This window comes from Mugil cephalus, chromosome 22, assembly GCF_022458985.1.
Source record: "Mugil cephalus isolate CIBA_MC_2020 chromosome 22, CIBA_Mcephalus_1.1, whole genome shotgun sequence".
NCBI classification, from domain to species: domain Eukaryota; kingdom Metazoa; phylum Chordata; class Actinopteri; order Mugiliformes; family Mugilidae; genus Mugil; species Mugil cephalus.
The window spans coordinates 18,047,734-18,067,634 of NC_061791.1; the positions used below are offsets into that span (position 1 = coordinate 18,047,734).

Below are 19,901 nucleotides of genomic sequence, written 5' to 3' on the forward strand. Positions count from 1 at the left end.
CAGGTGTGAACAGGGCCTTAGACGTGAGTAATGTCTGCAATCTTGTAATTTGACTGCTGCTCATCTTGTCCAAACAAGGGTGAGAGCCAATGAGAGCCAAAATAAGTCATCTGTACAAAACATATGCAGTGTTGACTTATACCGATATTATTCAGATTTTTCATTAATTATAAGAAAAAATTACATTGAAAATTAGCTTTGTAACACAAACACTCTTCTTTTTTTCAGACATGGACGAATGTGAGAACGACTACAATGGCGGCTGTGTCCACGAATGCATCAATATACCAGGCAACTACCGGTGCACCTGCTATGATGGATTCATGCTGGCCCACGACGGACACAACTGTCTCGGTGAGAACGCTCTTGCTCGTGTGTGTGTATGTGTTTCTGGGGTTGTCGCATTCATATGGAACTAACAGACTTTTTAACTATGATATCACACACACCGTATCTGTAACCACTCCCATACAGCGCTCATACTATGGCAGCTCGCCAGGGTCTAATTTACTCATAACGAATGGAAAGAGTTTTGCACGTCTCAAACAAGGTTGCGCTTATGTTGTTTTCTGCCCGATCGCTCCTGAAAGCATCTCTCCTCATTAATTAGATCATCTCTCTCCCCAAAGCCACCTCCCCGGACCCCCCTCTACACATACACATACACATACATACATGCTCTGTATTTATTTTAACCTGGCAGAGAAAGCAGTTTGGACAGCGTACACGAGTCCTGGAAAAAAAATCACTGTTTAAAGTCCAGTGTCGGTGCTCTTGATTTTTTAGACCGTGGAGATTTAAAATCATTTAGAGAGTTAGTCAAAGCCCTGAGGAGACGACTGGAGATGTAACGTCAACTAGCCCAATTTTCGTAAGAGTCAACTGTCTACAATGAATGTGATTTTTGTTTCGCTGAAACTTTATTTAATTTTACTTAATAGACTTTATCTAAACAGCCTTTCAGTATTTCTGCAGACAAAACAGATGAGGGCTAGGACAGTATCAGCAGAAATACAACATGAAATCAAAAAGGCGCAGGTACATTACTTAACACGGGGCGCTCTGACTTGAAAAAGATATTAAGAGTCATCAAGTGGCACACGACAATCCCATTTTTCCCAGTATTCATCACCCTTTTCACCCTTTTCATTTCCACAAGGTAAAGGTCATTAGGAGTCAATATTTAGTTATTGCTGTTTTACAAGCTACCATTCAAATATTCAAGAGGTATGCGTCCTCTTTTTTTTGCTGAGGCCTTTTGGGATTTTTCTGAGATACAGGAAAGTGAATGTGATGTCAAATGTTGCATTCAATGTCTCAGCAATTATTTGCCCCACATCCTTTCAGAAGGATAAGGTATGTGGACAAGAAAATATGAATATTGTCTCTAGAAACCGCACCACACTCCCTCCAGCATGAAAACTGCAACCTACTGAATTTCGGTGTAACAGAAAATTGGATCAGGTGCTTCCAACAGAAATCCCGCCAAAAAGGAGAATTTGTAGATGGGAAACAGTTGTGCAAAACCCAAATACCGCAATAAAAAACTGGTAATGGAAACACCTACATCGACAATCCTGTCAAATATCACTAAAACACTTTTATGCTCTCGTGAGGTAGTTTTTCAGGTATATTGATAGAAATGTTTGTTGCAAAAGTGCAATGGAAACATTTTTTTCGCAATTCCCCGTCACCCGCCTCGTCGGAGATGGCGCAGGGGGTCATGCGACCAGTTCATTTGAAGCCCATCTTCCTCAAAGTGAAGTCTCGCAAAACACCTTTCAATGGAAATGGAAATCTTTGACTCATGTGGGACTTCATATGGCAATAGTTGTAAAAAAAAAAATCGTATTTCCGGAGCGACTCCACCTGTTACCAAGGTGCATGGAGGGGGGAAAGACATCGTAGAAAGGTCAATACTCCTGCAGCGCTCGTAGTGGATGGAACAACTTTGTTATACTGACATGTCTCGGCTCATTTTAAATCATGCATGAATTAAAAAAAAATGTCCCATGGGACTCAAGTGAAGATATGTTGATGCTTAGTGGGACAAAGCCACTTGAGTGCTGCTGACAAATGTGTCATATTTAAAAAATCAAGCACAGTCATTTGTCTTCCGACTTTAAAGCCTTTTAAAGCCTATGTGAGTTCCATTCCTTTAAATGAATGGATCTGCGTGTGTTAATGTTAATCTATCAGTAGTGTGTATTGCGTGCGTCTTTGGGGTGTGTGCCTGCGATGGTGTATGGCTGAATGGATAGATCTGTCTGTCTGTGCTTAAGATAGTGCGCTTAAGGGTATGTGGATGTTCCTGTTTGTGTGCGACCTTGTATCTCTTAAGCCTGTCTGGCTCAGCTTCCCTTTCTCGGAGAGTCACTCTGTCATCGTTTGGAGGGTTTCCATGATTTCTGCTGTTTTATGCTTCTGTCTCTGTAGTGCTGGGAGGGCGGTAGGGGTTGAAGAGTTCTTCTACAGATATTTGGCCGTGCTTTATTACTGACAGATCCACCTCATTTAGCCCCAGTCCTGTGTTATTGACTCAGCGTCAGCCAGACTAATGTTTTTTCTGTCCCGTGCAACGTGTAGCCCTGCACTGATGTGCTCAGACACATTTCATACTGTCAGTCCTCCACCGCTGAGTGACGAGAGCAAAATAAAATGAGGACCATAAAAACTCAGATTTTGGATGCCCATGTGTCTGTGGTGCGATACGTTTTGGCCTTTGCGCACGTTGTAGTTCATTCGTTGAACCCTTTGGCGCGGCCGAGTGAGAGATTCAGTGGAAATAGCAGCAGCCAGAAGCCTGGTGTAGCTGCTGAGCTGTGGATTCACCTCACAATAATGACTTTCAGACAGCTGACATAAAGCAGAGTTAAAGACGGCTTGCTGCGAGAATCAAAATTTTCCTCCTGAGTTTTTCATGAAAACACTAAAAATCACTGCCTGTTGTTTAAACTCAAGTCTGCGCTTTCTGCTGAATGATATACAGTGTTACCCTGGATGTTTTTTAAAAAGAAAAAAGTGGTGAAAACATTTTTGCCTACATGCTAGTTTAGGGTTAGGGTTAGGGTTAGGGTTGTGGTTAGGGTTAGTCACTTTAATTTCTTTGATTGGCCTTTCCCATCATGCATCTATCATCGTAGTATTTTGCTCATTCAGAGAATGCAGACATGAAGTTACAGATTGAATAGCTTGTCAGCAGCAAATCTAAACAAGGTTTAACTCAATTCAAATAATCGGTTAATGTTACATAATGTGGAGTTAATTCTACAGGTTCAGAGATGCTTCCTTCAAGTATAGTTTCCTAATTTCTTTGTAGATACACTGAAAAGTATTTCGGTCAAACAAGCAGACTCATCTCTGATTTATCTCCGTGTTATCAAGATTAATTCCATCATTTTCAACACGACAAATCCTGTGAAAGATTCGCTTGACATAGAACACACGTGTCAGCCATGGCTGCTGGATGACGAGGCTTTAGACACACTTCACCTTTTCACCTTCTTTAATACAGCAATCACACCTACTGTTCATGCTCAACGGTTTGACCATAAGTCTGGACAAAATCCATGAATAGTGAAAGTTAAAGTCATACTCCAGCCAAACCCAATAGGTGTCGTCCAAAGTTAGAGTCATTTGATTTTCCATCTGAAAATCATGCAAATTGTAAGAGTATTTCTAGATTACAGAATATCAGAATAACAGAACATCTGTAAAAGAATTACCAATACATTTTCTGCATTCACAATTTCTGACATAAAGTACATTTTTATCAATAAACCAAGTCTTTTATTTTTTTTATTAGTTTTTGTTAAATCAATACTGCCCTCTGCTCTTCTTCCACCTGCCACAGGGAAATGTTGGATTATACTCTGTACTTATTCTTCTTATTATTATTTTTAATAATTTTTTTCCAACTCACATGGCTGTATGAGGCATTTCCCAGAGTGTTTGGCATGGCAACTTTCTATAGCGTCAAATAATTAACTAAAACAACACTTGCACTTGCATCAACATTATGTTAGCTACCTAAAATGACAGAAAACATCCTTGAAAAAAAATGCATTTCACATGTACTTCAGTGTTTTAGTTTGGTCTAAGTCCCATCCAATAACAAAGAGGAGGTGGAGCTTATGACCTATACTGCAGCCAGTCACCAGGGGGAGCTCTGCTTGCTTCGGTTTCACTTTTGAGGAGCTGTTCTGTCGTCCATCTTTATAAAATCTACGGTCTAAACATTACATTTTTAATATTCATGAAGACATACATGTAAAGAACAGAAAGTAGCTGCTGATAACCAGATTTTTATGTGGCAAAACACACTGACTTGCACAGAGTAGTTGTGGGTCTTGGTTCACTTCTAAAATGTTGGAATTTATTTATCAGGCTCTAGTGGTTGATTTCCTCACTGTGGAGAATCTCACATGCCGAAGCTGAAGTGTAATATCCAGTCACACGGAGTGACTTGATGATTACTATAAAATGAAAATATTTTTCCCTGAGGACATGACAGATTTCTATGTTGGACTAGTGGCTTGGTGGGAATCTGTCACCCTAATTGTATCTCTGTATGTTTTATGTCTTAATGACTTGTCTGCTTGTGCAGCTAGCTTGCTGCTTAGCTGTTGTCTCCCCCTGTGTGTTGTGGTTGAGTGTAGAAAATAGGCATGAGGTTAGTGGGATTTCACCAATGTGCTGCCAATGGAAATGACACCAAGTGAGTCATGTGAGAACTGTCATCACCTGGTCTTTACAGCCGGAGAGAGGAAACCAGCCTTTGCATCCTTGATCCACAGGCTTTATTAGATGTTGACTGGATGTGGCTGTAATGCCATGCAGCTAATTAAAACCAGGTTATGAGTTCAAACAACACAGTAAAGTGTGAAAAGATCTGTGTGACCACAAAAAGATACTAAATAGGCTTTGGTCGATGTTCAGACATGGGCAATGAAATCGCAGCTTTAAGTACATTGGTTCACACTTGTCATTAAAATGCGTCTCCACATGTTTTCCCATCAAGATCCAATTTCAGTTTTGCACTCTTTGGCTTGCAAATAAGCGCAGACGTAAGTTGGGGCACAGTAGAACATTAGAACAGCTGCTCTCTTTAATGCGTCGCTTCCGTATTCACGGCTATGACCTGTAATCAAGGTGAATAAAGATGCACTTGTGTGTGTGTTTTTTCCGAATGAATGTGTTTAATATGATCCAGGATGCATTGTGTGTTCACGTCTCAGATCTTGTTCGAATGCGTCCTCTCTGCAGTCCAGGGTGCGTTCACACTTACACTTCAAGCTGCCCACATGCAATTGGATTACCCAGGATTGATGTAAGATCCAAACAGGGCTCATGGGGTGCTTGTTTTCCTTCTCTTGTTTTTTCCTTTATTTATTTTGTCTTTTTCATGTGGTGTTTACCTTACTCCCTGAATCCTTACACTGAAAAATGCCAAACAGAACACACTGTTTCGCTGTAAATGTCTCATTCTAAGACAGTTTTTCCTGGAAATGCTACTCAGAAACAGTGTGTAAATTATAATTGTTAACAGGTTTTTTTACAATATAGTTTTGTCGTGGCTTCTTTCTTTAACATTTCATGGCATATTTATATAATATAAATTTTAATTATTAACCGTTTCAAAATGTAATAATTAGTTGTCCTATATATTGTTAACATCTGTTTGTCTGTACTGAGTTTTTCTGGCAGCCCAGGCTGACAGTTTTTCACAGACAAACAGACTTTTTTTTAGTGTAGATTCATCTTGGCTTCTTCTTTAAAATAAATAACTACATTATGTAAGTTCTAATTATTAACAATTTAAAATCCAATAGTTAATTGTCCTATAATGTTGTTAACATTTTACTATAGTTTTTCTCTTTTTTTTTTTTGTTATTCTGGCAACCCCAGCTGGCAAATTTTTTAAAGCGTAATTTTGTCACTTCAGGATTATTGTGGACCAAAAAATGTCACGATAATGATATTATCACAACATTAAACAAAATTGTTAATAATAATAATGGCAAAAAACAGCAAAAGCATTTTTAACTTTATGTTATTTTCTCTCTTTTGGGAGATGAATTACCCTCAAAACCACAATAGAATGGAGTAAAACAGGATATTATCATTATTCACATTTTTAACACAAGATTGAAACTTAAAGTTTTAATTGTGGATTATTGTCAATACCAGTATACTGAGACAGCCCCAGTCTACATATGTAAATTATGATTATAAAGCATTTTAATATGTAATAATTATTAGTTGTCCTAGAATATTTTTTCTAACATTTTTACTATATTTTACTACAGTGTAGTTTTGTCTCGGATTCTTGTTTCTTTACGATTTCATGGCCTTTTCTTCCCTCAGATGTCTTTCTTTACCTTGTAACTTTTGCTTCTGTGCTTTTGTGTGCTATTTCTCACTCTAATAATGTATGTTTTTCCGTGTGCCTTCCATCCATCCCTTTTGCTTTCTTCACTCCCCTGTCTCCCTTTACTCCGTCCTTCCTTGCCCCCGTGTCTTTGTTCCCTCTTAGTATTTCCTGTCCTGTCTCATTACGTTTTTACTCACTTCACTTCTTCACTGTATCCCTCTTTTAAATTCCTCTCCTGTCCTATTCCCTGCCATTTCTCTCCCAGAGTGAATGAGGTTCACCTCTATTTGACGTCTTTATTATGGAAGGTCTGTTCTAAATGAGACTGATGGGGCTGCAGCAGCGCTCCACCACCGCCATCTCTCTTTTCTTGTTATTCTTTCTCTCTCTCCCACTTGTGCCTTCCATGTCCTCCACTGCTCCTCTTTCATCATGGCCTGTATCTTTCTCTTTCCATGTCTCACCTATATACTCGCTATGCTATTTGTCTCCCAACTTCTGTCTACTTCTATCTTTCACTGCCTCTTTCTTATTTTACACTTCCCCTCCGTCTGCTGACCTTTTACCAACTGACATCAAATTATCTTAATAGCTGTCTCGTTTCCTTCTCCCCCTCGTGCAATCACAGTGAGATGTATTTGTCAGACAGATGACTGAATGTTTAAACAGCACTCTTCCAACCATCGTCAGGTAACAGCAGCAGAGGTACAGTCAGTTAATAGGAATGATTAGTGGACATTTTATTGTATTTTATGAACTGTTTGCTGTCTGGGCTTGTTGACATTTGGACATTTTATTGGAGGAAATAACTCCCAATTGACATTCATGGTCCAAGTTAAATTACCATTACCTTATACCTGGATGACCTTCTGCTCTTTCCTACTTCCAGCATCACTGTCAAGGCAGTATTTCCTCTAGGACATAATAAATATTTTACACAAAAGATAAGATGAACTATTCGGATTTAGATGACGTGTGTTCTCCTGCAGCTGGACCAGAGAACAGACATTTCAGTTCCACCCCTTTTACGTTTTCAGTTTATTGTTCATTGCTTGGGGTTAGGGATGTACTGGACCTACTGGAAGCACACTAAACAAACAGGAATCATCCCAGAAAATTGCACACAGGAGCGTGTGACACAGACGCACCAAGTAAAACATATTCAAAGGAGGAAATCTGTTTACAGTGCCAAACCAATAAAAGAGCCAGTGATTACAGTGTTGAGTTGCCTTCAGCAGATGTTTCAATTTGTCTTCAACGCTACTGTTAGAATTGCAACTTTTTAAAAGAGAGGACACGAGCTGCGAAAAGGGATATGCTACAGTGTGTAATGAAACAGTGTAAAAAACACCGTTTAAACTTTTGAGAATCAGAATCATAAAAGTTGTTATTAGGAATTTGCCTCGGTACTTGTTAGACAGACTTAGACAAATTTTAAAGATCCACAAGTGAAATGAACTGGTCAAAATAGCTTAAATGTTACAGAACGATGAGCTGTTATACACCTGGGAAGAGTAGAGACAAACTGAGACAAACATCTCCAACTCTCTACCAATCACTTGTTCAGCCTTCCGAATCAATCTGTTGATCCTACTGATGTCTTTTTGCTGGTACAACTCCCCCAACAAACCACAGCAAAGAACAGGGCACAAAGAACAGGGAGTCTAGTGACTTACTGCACACATCGAAAGACCTGAGCTTCCTAAGAAAGTAGAGTCTACTCAGCCCCTTTTTGTACACAACATCATTGTTGTCTCTCCAGTCCAGCCTGTTGTTCATGTGGACTCCCAGGTACTTGTATCGGTCCACTACTTTTACCTCCAGGCCCTGGATGGTGATGGGCTCCACTGGTGTTCTCTTCCTCCTGAAGTCAATGACCAGCTCCTTGGTCTTGTCCATGTTCAGGAGTAGGTGGTTTGCCAAATATACAAAAAATACACTATTAGGTTGCCCAGATTTGAGTTGGTGATACACAATTCAATGTCAATTGAATACACATTTTTACGTCTTTGGCAGAGGCTGCATCACCAGGTGGTGATGGAGTTGGTGAGGATGGACTCAATGGTGGCAGTGTAGAAATGCACCATCGTTGTCTTTGGGAGGCTGAATTTCTTCAGCTGCCGCAGGAAGTATATCCTCTGCTGTGCTTTTGATGAGGGCACTGATGTTCAGCTCCCATTTGGAGACAGTGATGGTGGTGCCCAGGAAATGGAGGGACTACACAGTGTTGACTGTAGAGTCACACAGGGTGATGGGTAGGAGTGGGGCTGTGTTCTTTCTGTAGTCCACATCATCTCCACTTGGCAGTGTTCAACTGCAGATTGTTACGGGCTACACCAAGTACTTTGTATCATGTTTCATTTTAAAATGCAAAGGAGCAGAAGCAAAAAAGTCAGAATATGGACACTTGAAAACTATATATGAAGAATTAAGAATTAACTTTCTTCCTCTGGTTGTAAAATTCCAACCGTACCATTCTAAAGTACCTCCACCTTTAAGGGTCACCCTGCTCTTCATCGGCAGCACTTGCACACATTTAGATGATGGATGTTGCAGCATCCAGTCCTCGGAGGAGAGCGCTTTTGGATGTTGGAGTGACGGGTCTGGTCTATGTTTAAAAACTCTGACAGGCAGAGGTGTTTTACTCCGGAATCAGTCACACACACTTCAGACACACACAAGATGTGCTGGGCTGCTTGACCTTGCCAACACCTCCAAAAGTGATGCAGGATAACGTCACATGGTCAGCTGAACTCAGCGCACTAGAATAATTGCAAATATACTGTCTGCTAGATACTAGATGATGATATAAATTAGGCTATAAATAAAGGAACGGAGGTCTTCTGCCATTTCCTTTTGCTTTGAATTCCATTTATATTGTGAATATAACACAATGATACATTTTCACAAGCAAATCATATAGATTTTGTGACTTGGAAACTTAAATGTTTTTGATTACTCATACAGTAAAAGACAGTTTAGAGCTACGGCGACAGCGCAGACCCCAACAGCATAACTGACTTGCACCTTCCCACAAAGGTCCTGCAGTACTATAAAAGAGCCTTAGATATGCAGCCTTCATATGCAGCCTTCGTATTTTCTATATTTCTGCACAAAAATTATATAAAACATCAGCGGATTTTGATGGAGGACCTTAAATTAAAGAAATGCGCAAGTATTCTGTATATTTGCTTAATTTGTGTGATTAGGTTCTCTTTGTCCGCTTACAGGACTAATGCTATGGCTTTTGAGCAATTCAGCATTTTACTGAACTTTTTATGTGGTCTTTGTTTAAATTCCTGTGTTCATTTTTGAAGCAACAAAATAATTTGCTTCCTAAAGTGACCCAGACAGTCAGTATTTCAAAAACAAGATGAAACCAGTCCGTTTGTAAGCAAAGGTGCTGAGATGACTCACAGCTTTAACAGAGGCCCGTATCATGTGGCTTACTCTGATGCCAGGACTGGGTATGTTTTTACAAGTGCAGGGTATCACATTTTGGAACGAAATCCTTAGAAATTCACATTTGAACCTCCATAAAACCAAAGAATCAAAACAGGATTGCTGGCAGGGCACAGTGCTGCCCAGGGGATTAGGGTTGTATTTCAGGTATGATTACGCAGGCTAAGTCCTCTTTGAGAACATATAGAACACGGCAGATTGTGTTCATGTGTATTGAGTCATGGTGACTGCACCGTCACCAACTTCTCTGATGCTCAGTGTTTACTGTCATCACTAACTATTGGTGTAAATATTGCCCTGTGATGCGTGGTAACCACGTAAACAGGAATATGAGAGACTGGCATGTCGGCGTATTGTGAAACTGAGCTCTAACCTTTGTCTCCATGTCGTGCATCAAGAAGGATGGCAGTGTTTGTCATAAGGTCTCACTCTCGAGTGTCTCATTCAGCAGAAGATTTACTGTATAGATGGGGGCACGCTCTGAAATGTACATACTCACGTTCTCATTGCATTTACAGATGCTTACACAGAATTAATCCTGGCGGTCCGTCTTCATCCGCAGACAGAAAGTGTCTTGGCTCTCATATCATGAGCTGTCATAACAATCTATGTTAGAGCCGCAGCCTGAATCAGTTGTGATGAGTTCAGAGATGCTGTAAATTAAAATCATATGTCTTGCTTGACTGGTAGACATGCAGGACTTGCTAACAGTCATAGCGTGGCTTTCTTTCTCATTAATCATAGCTGCAAACCTACTGTCAAACCGAGCAACACGTCTCTTTCAAGAACAGATTTACTCAGGGTTCAGGTTGCTTACCTTGACAAGTGGCAGACTGCTAAAACAAGAAATCGAAGCTCACAGGAAAATAGCAAGTTAACTGTAGCGTTCAATCCACATCAAAGTGCAATAGCTTCTTTTTAAAGAAACCTTTTTTTTTTTCATCCAAGTTGTTTGTTTCCCCCTCAAAGTTATGGCCAATTTATTCCTTATTTTTCTCACAAGCTCTGGGCCTGCTCGTGAAAAACAATAAAGACGTTGCGGTGTTTAATAAACCCAAAGCATGATATTCAGAAACCCCAAGACCTTGCGGTGTCCTGAATGAGCCTTGGATGACAAATTACACTTTGGAAAATAGCAGCGTTGAGAAAAAAAACAAAAAAACACGGCAGTTTGCGTGAGTGTTCAGGAAGTCGCTCCATCATCTCCCAGATGCACCGTGTCAACAACTTAAGGCACTAATTGATTTAAGATTGCCTAGTTGTTCTGTGATTAAAGAGCAGTTCTTTTTCAGTTTCTTTCTTCCTTTTGATTTTACCCTTTATTTATTTGGTTTTGGCGTGGACACAGCTGGGCTCAATGTGTCGATGGTTTGGTGCCCTCCGCGAATGTCTGGTGCACTCGCAGGAGTTTATTTTTCTTCCAGCATGTCCTTTTCATTTCATGGCGAGAGCTGAGAGGTGGCCGCACGGCGGGAAGCCGCTGACGACAGCGCGTCACAGAGGAGTCGAACGTGTAACAGACAAGACAAACATAGGGGAGGAAAGAGGCGAACTGGAACTTGAAATACTCACAAGTGGCCTTTTGATTTTTGCGAAAAGACAAATTATGTCCAAACAAGAAAAAGACACAAAGGGTTTTTTAAAACCACATCACTGGTGCTTACCTCCGCCCGCAATATAAGCTCTGAAAAAAACACTAGTAAATAGAAAAAAAATAGTTAAAAAAAAATAAAATAATTAATGAATAAAATAAAATAAAATAGAATAAACAATTTTATTAAAATAAAATAAATTAATATATATATAATAAACATATATAAAATAAAATGAATAAAATACAGAAAGGTGAGTTGTTGTACAGCATAAAATGAAATAAAGTATGTAAAAGTTCAAAGAAAGTAAAAGTAGATTACATTTTTAAAAGTCTGTATTGAATCCTCAAAATATATAGTCTCTTGTGCCAAAATGTATTCAAACATTTATTTTTAATTTAACACTTAAAGACAAATATCCCTTCACTACAGTTCAACAGGCAAATTCTTTCTGGGTAAACGAGAATAAAGATTGTGGCTTTGGAAAATGCTCACTTAATTTTTCTACCACTGTCTGCCGAAGCTCCATATTAGCTTTTGATAAAAATTTGAATGAGTTTTCCAGAATAATGTTAAGAATGTGGGGAATTTAATTCTCATTGACTTTGACTGGCAGTTTTTCACCCTCAGTTGGTACTTGTTTTCTCTTGAAAAGGATGCTGAAAGAGGTATTTGCTGGAGTTAAACTTAGACTTTATTGTCCCCATGGGGAAATTCTTTTCCACAGTCTGTCTCCAATCCACAAAGTCCACCATAGTACAACACAGAACAAGACACAAAAAAACAGACAAAACAGTATCGAACATTTAGCCGAGCCCACACTCTGACCCATTTAGCAAGGCCTTCTGTTAAGGGCGGCTATGGCAGCAGCTATCAGGCGTTTTCCGCAGCGAGCCCTTCTGCACCTCATTGCTCTGTATCTTCGCCCTGAGGGGAGTGGGGTGAAGTGGGTGTTTAGTGAATGTGAGATGTTCTATTGTTCTATTGCCATTCTATGGCCCTGTTGCCGAGATCTGTTAAATGTGGAGTGGGGAGACCATGCACAAAGGTCCTATTGCAACTTGCAACTTTAGACACTCAGCAGACTCTAACCTAACCAGGGTGTTCAAGCTTCATATTACTGATGTTAGTTTCAGGTTAATCACCGTTAATTATTTCTGTGTACAAATGGCAGTGAATATTTTATTAAAATGGTCGTTTAATATTCATGTTAAGTATTCTCCCAGATTGTGAAACAACAAATTGGTTTATGGTGAGCAAGGTGTCTCCGCTTTCATACTTTCATATCAGAACTACCTATCGAGAAGTTTCAGCCTAACCCTAACCTGCTCCAGGGTTAGCAGTATAAACCCCGGTACAGGGACCATGAGCAAGACGCTGAACCTTGTGCTCCCAATGCTTGGCACTGGTGTGTGAATGTGTGTGTGCTTGTGCGAATGAATGGGTAGTTGTGTAATTGTGCCTGTTGAGCACTTTGTGTACCAATAGAATAGAAAAGTCCTATATACATGCAACACAAGAACATTTACCGGTACCATTACATGAACTACCTAAACCACGCAATAAAATCAACTTATTAGGAGGAATTTAAAGTTCAGTTCAAAATGCATATGTGTCATTTTTGTCTTAACGTACAAGATTTGTTGTCTCTTCAAGCCCCCTGACCCACAGCCTTTACCCCATGACTCTTTGTTTCCTTTCTCTTGTCATCCTCTTTTGCCTTCTCTGGCCTTTCAGCCTTCCTTTCCATGTGCAGAGCCCATCCTCACTGTGTCTAAACAAAATTTTACGCAAGTTTACACAAGCACAAGCAAACAAAACATAGGGGTTCTGGTTGAAACTTGCAAAATGACCCGGTGGCTTTTGTTTATGCAGAAATGTTGGCAGAGATCAATTGGATTGGGAGATGGCTGCATTTCTTCTGTCTCTCTCCCGAAAATTAAATGCATCAGTCGTGTTAATGACATCTGTTAAACCACGAGGTTTGCATGCAATGCAAATAAAGCCCAGAGTTCAGTGAGAATGAACTTCTGTGGCAATAATACGCCACTATTTAGTCAGTAATTGGACTCATTCATGCAACATTCAGAGTAGTCTATATTCAGTCATATGTTGATGGAATCACAATCAGCTCTATTTTTACCAGGAAAATCAGGATGCTTTTTAGAGTAATATTGGACAAGCTTAAGTGTGGATCGAATGTTAAGGTTCATTTAAAGTATTGTGGGACCTAAATGCCATAACCGTGCACGTAGCCTACGGTGCAAACCAAACACTAGTTGGCAATGTGTCTTTTTTGCCAGTCCGGTTAATGTTTGTTTCCACTTCCTGCTTCATTTTCAACAATGGCGCCGAAGACGAGTCCTACAAATGTTTGTATCTCCGAACCACCTGAGTTAACCTTTCCTTGATTTGTTTGATCTTTATTGATCCAAAACAATCAATTTGAAAGTTAGAGAAGCAGTCGGAAATATGGAAATATGGAAATATGGAAACACAGAAACACAAAAACATGCTACTACTGAACGGCCCAATTACAGCTCTTGCAGTCTGCATTGCCAGAAAGTTGTATTTCTGGGGAGGTGCTTGTCAGGCTGCGGCGCTAGGGTCTGCGCAGGATCCAGCTACAGTGTCAAATTGATGCAGACGTCTAAATCGCCTATTAGTCATATTGACCCTAAACCAATTCTCAAAATGGTCTGAATCTATAGGTGCACCCTACCCGGTGGTACAACTAGATACAGTAGGTTGAACATTTGGCAACTGTTTGTGAGATGCTGGAAGAAAAGCATACAGAAACTCGCACCAATGCAGCCGTCTGCACTGTTACAGCTGAATCTCTTCATCTCCAGACTCTGCTCAGCTACTTTTTATTGTATTCTCTGTTTTATGGCCTACCATTAAATGAATGTAGTTTGCATCTGTAACTGGAAGATAAAGATCCTATTTTTTTCTCCTTAACTCCATGTCAGTAAACAGTAATGATATGATAGAGAAAGTGGAGGAGAATAGATAGGGACAACCAGATTACTCTTCTCCCTGGAAGACAAGCAAGTGGTTTTAGTTCTAGTAGTGATTTACAGTAGAAACGCCAGCACAGTACATATACACAGCCACTGCAGTTACTCATGTAAAATACAGGAAAACAGACACAAAGCTTAACAAAAACCTTGGAGTTGTTTACGGATGTTATGTGAGCCAAAAGCAAACCACAATTGAATCATGTATCCTCTTCTTCTGCGCCCCTTCTCCCCTCCCTCCTTTCTTCCGCCAAGGTTAACGTGATGGTGAAATATTCCCTCTCCTTACACAAACTGTTAACAAGGCTCTCACAGGCTTTGTTTACTCCACTGAGGTTTAACGAGCCCATTGCCACCGCCTGAAAGCAGAGAAATTAGTTTCCAGGTAAAGTTGTTGGAAATCCCAGGGTTACTTCACTTGAAAAGCATCAAGAGTATGGTCCAGTAGGACCCAGAAACACTTTCTCTGTAATCACAGAAAAAAAGGTGTCAAGGAGACACAGTGTTATTAAAATATGGAGAAATCATCAGGGGGTAACAGTCCCTCCTGAAAATCACCTTCAGTGTTGCACATCATTGTTGTGTGAAAAAAAGACCTCAGATCAGAACTGGTTGGACATGTAACAATATGATGGCACATGATTTTTAGGTCTGAGATCAGTTTGGTGCAGTCATGGGGTATTATTGTTAAAGATAGACCAAAGATCATGAAGACTTTGTTCACTTGGATGAGCCCACCTTAGAGCAAATTTTCGTTGAAACCAAGGAGGACTGAAGTGGCAAGAAGAAAATGATGTACATGTACTAATAAATGTATATTGATTACTGTTAGCTCATAACATATCGGTTTGAAAGTTGCTATGATATCACTATACAATCTCCAAACATGTTGTTCATGACCAACCAGTCACTTTCTTCGAGTTCTGAATGACTTCCTAAAAGGTTCCAAGGCTACCTAGATAAGTCTGAGTTGAGTTATATTCACTGACATCTATTAATGCCACATTAGGTTTGTTGTTGCTTGATGATAAAACTGTCATAGGTTCAAGTAGAGTAAGGTTGGCCAGTCTTATCCAACCCAAAAATCAAACCCAAGATGCAGATACATGTGTTTTTGTTCTGTGTGTCCTGTCTGTTCTTTCTTTATTTCTTTCTCTCTTCCCAACCGTCATGTTTGTGTTTGTGTTTGTGTAACCGGTCTACACTGTCTGCTAGGTTAACCTCAGCACGTCAGACTAAACATAATGCAAAGTCACCCTGGCCGGGCACAGGATTTATACACACACATGCACGCACACAAACAAACTGTTGTTTCTATCTTTGAAAGAACTTTCCATTGACATAATGCATTCTCTGGCCCCTTAGCCTAATCCTAACCATTTCAAGTGAGTGCCAAACCTGTACTCTAACCCTAACCACAACCACAATCTATTTGCAACATTTACTCTCCTAAAGCCACATCTTTACAGGTTTAAGCCCTCAAAAAATTGTGGGGGCCAGAAAATGGCCTCACAGTGTTAGTATTCTGCAAGACTTTGGCCCCAACTACTTAATAAAAATAAATACACACAAACATATTTTTATGGGTGTCTTCGTGAGGACATTCAGTGACATAATGCATTCCTTAGCCTCTTACCCTAACCTTGACCATCTCAACTATGTGCCTTAGCCTAATCCTAACAATAACCTAATTTTTACATTTAACTTGAAACTGAGTCTATAACCTCAAACAAAAAAAGGAAACTGAGGACTGGTAAAAATGTCCTCACTTTGCACAAATGTCCTAACTTTGATGATGTAAAACTCAAAGTGGTCCTTAGAAAGGTAGCTGAACAGGAACACACACACAGAAGCTCATGTTTCTATCTTTGCGTGGCCCTTCCACAGACCTAATGCTTTCCCTAGAAATTTACCCTAACTCTAGCCACAACCTAACCATAACCTCCACTCTAAAACCAAGTTTTAAAAAGCCCAAAATGTTAGTGGTCCACGAAGAATTGGCACCCGCAACTTCATATCGACAAGACTACTCACACACACATTCACAAGAAGAGAGGGAGGCAGCCGTGTTTGATTCCTGTTAAAGTCAGTCGAGGGTGTTACATGTTTCCAGTTCACTTCGGCCCCATCAAAATGCCCCACTGGAAATTTACTGGCCTTTCAGTCTCACAGTGGGGCCCTATAAACCCACTTGTGCTTTAGTGTCTGCACAAAACACATTTGCACGCACGCGCACACACACACACACACATATATATCCACTGCAGACACTCCACTGGCAGTCCCTGTTACCCCCTTGAGTGAGCAGTGTTATTAAGCCACTAACTGTGCCAGGATCACAATGTTAGCCCGTCAGGACGACACGGCGCTCCTCGTTTCGTGTGTGTGCGTGTGTGTGTGTGCACGTGTGTCTGCGTGTGACCCTCGCATTCCTGACTCCGGTGTCATCCCTCTCATCAGACATTTCCCGGCACATAAACTCTCACTGACATGTGTTTATTTATGAAGCCTAATGGGCTGTTATTCCACCAGGATGCCATGGCTGACTTTATTTCCATCGCTTGCCCTTATCTCTCTCTCTCTCTCTCAATCTGTCTCTCTCCTTCCAAACAGATGTGGACGAGTGTCTGGACAACAACGGTGGATGCCAGCAAGTGTGCGTCAACACCATGGGGAGCTACGAGTGTCTTTGCACAGAGGGCTTCTTCCTCAGTGACAACCAGCATACCTGCATCCACCGCTCTGATGGTAAGACTGGGACAGACAATGATGTGAGAGAATGAGCTGTTTCCTGTTTGTGAAGATAAATCCTTTACAAGAGGCAAAGGTCATTCTTATTGTAGAAAACATCAGGGTTAATTTGTCTGAGATGTTATAAATTTTGAGGATAATCAGGTGTTGGTGGTGTTAAGGGAGGAGACCACATTTACAGTACAAGTCATATTAATGGCATTTTGTACAGATATCCATGGATGTATGAATCCTGCAGATTGATAATTCTTTTCTAGTGCAACGCTGAAGTGGACATTTGTGGTTTGAACAAAACTCCTCAACAACTGTTGAATTACTAGGAATTGTCATGACATTTAGCAGGTTCCTGTGATTAAACATAATAAAATGAGAGGTTTGGACTGAGGTGATCATAAAAAATGTTTGGATTTGCTTTCACAAAATAGAATTCACTAACTCCCACCAGAAAGTTAGCTAACATTGGCATGATGAGCTGCACTGATACTTTCATAGCAAGCTTCTTTCATGTCATATTATGCTAAACATGACATAGCTAGCAACATATTGCTTACTACTTTATTAGCCTCTTAGCCTTTGGTCTGTGTAATAGCCTCCGTTGGCTTAAGCATTAGCCTATACAACTATCCCATATATAACACATATGTAGTTAACTTTATGGTTTACAAATACTAGATGTAGGTTAGATGTAGTTACTGCAATGATAGTGCAAGTTTCCAGCCTTTCCGCTAGCCAGGCAGAACTTTGGTTCGCACAACACAAATCTCATCTTTTAAATCTTTGTTAAGTCGTCTTCATGATATTGGGGACATAACTATATTATTATAAAACTTGCGTTTTCTACCTCCACTGTCAAAAGCTAGCTAGTCCATGTTAATGTCAATATATTCCTTTGGATTGTTTTGCCTTGAACTAAGTAAACGTCATCGTGTTTACTGACACAAAAGGGGTGCACACACACCCCTTGTTATACCTTAAAAATGGTGATATGTGTCCAGAAATTAAACAGCAAGTAGCTACATCAAGTGCCACAAATAAAAGTTGAAGACCAGGGTAGTATCTGTAAAAAGGTTAAATATAACCAAAATAACAATTATAGCCATGTTAACATGGCATTTTCACTTATATCCTCGCTCTTTGCTGTTCTGTGAGTATGAAATGTATTTCTCATGTGGTGTACCCTGTGCGAGGCTTTCTGCACCACTAGATGATCCTCCATACGCATAGTGGCATTGACGGACACTGGCTTGATGTGTGGCTTGTGACATTAATGTCTGGCATTCATTTCATATTGGGTGGACCTCGCTACCCTGGCATCCCTGACCTGTCACTTTGAATTTATGGGCTCGACCTGTGGTGGTAAGAGGCACTGACGAAGTGGTGTTCCAGAGGTGAGCAGGGGTTGCTGACTCCTTCCCTCGTCTCACCCACACATTCTCTTAGTACAATACTCACTTGGATGCGGCTGTGAATGGGGACAGTGTGGCAGTCAAGTTCAAAGACAGATGAGAGGATGATCATCCGTCATCTTTTCAAAAAGGGAACCCTGGGAAGAATGGCTGACGGAGAGGAAAGCGAGTTCCAGCAAAGGAAGAGGTGGCGACAGAGTGACCTCTCCTTTATACTATTCCTCTTTACTCACAGTGTGAAGGCATGTTAGGGGCAAGTATCAGGATATTAGATGATTCTATGTGGAGACAGTCAGGAACAGAAGTAAAAGAGATGCAGAAATAGATGTGTGTTTGCTCACTGGAAACTCCATAAACCCGCATGTGAATGTCTTTCTTTTCCTCTCCTACCAAACTATTTCTGGAAGTTTCGGCTACAGCTCACAAGAGGGGAAACACATTCAGTTGACAGCCATTGACAGTTTTTCTTACATTCAGATATTTTTTCATGTATAAACCTCATGTTGAACCTTATAAACCTTAAGTTTAGACGGAGTCCCCCAGGTCTTCCCATCCTGTCCAACTTCTTCTACTCCCCTGTTCTATGTCTTCCAGATCAGAGCCGTAACTGTGTAAACATTTGTAAGTCCTGCTCCTGTCAGAGGGATGTTCACACTAAATAAACAAACCCTGGAGATGCTTGTGGTACATTTCTCTCAGCTCTGCCTGGCTGTCCTGAGCCTTTGACCACCACCATTCAGAGATTCTCAATCAGACACTTGTCTCCTATCCCTTCCCCGGACAGGAATAGCAGCAGCATCCAGGCATCCCGCAGGAATCTACTTGCACATTTTGTTTCCATATTCCCCGTCATGGCCACTCCACTCCCCTCTTCATCATATTTCTTTTCCTTCATCTGTTTTATTTCATCAGGTCTAATTCTGCCTGTCCCTGTACTCTCAGCTTTTTCTCCCAGCTTCTTTTTTTTTTTTTTTTTTTTTTCATGCATTGCCCAAGAAAGGCTCTACCGAAGTGATGTCTTCCCATTGCTACATGACTGTTTAATGCCTTTGCTTTGGTTTATGCTTTGCACACTCTTGGCATTCTCTTGGTGAACTTCATGACGTTACAGTCCATCTCATCCCAAACCATCTCAATTGGGTTTAGGTCAGGCGACTGTGGAGGCCAGGTCATTTGGTGCAGGACTCTATTACTCTCCGTCTTGGTCAAATAGTCCCTGTGGTCCAACTCGCTGCAGGATGCTGTGGTAACCATGATTGTTCAGTGCGCCTTCAGTTTTGAATAAATACCCAACAGT

The 19,901-nt window shown here is 40.5% G+C and overlaps 1 protein-coding gene across 2 annotated transcripts in view; it reads left to right on the forward strand.

The window, feature by feature from the left end:
• scube1 (signal peptide, CUB domain, EGF-like 1) overlaps positions 1-19,901 on the forward strand; it is a 110,347-nt gene that overhangs the window by 24,871 nt on the left and 65,575 nt on the right. For both annotated transcript variants that reach the window (XM_047575473.1, XM_047575474.1), the window contains exons 3-4: positions 229-354; positions 17,061-17,195. In XM_047575473.1, coding sequence (XP_047431429.1) covers positions 229-354; positions 17,061-17,195 — 261 coding nt within the window. The remainder of the gene's footprint in view (positions 1-228; positions 355-17,060; positions 17,196-19,901) is intronic.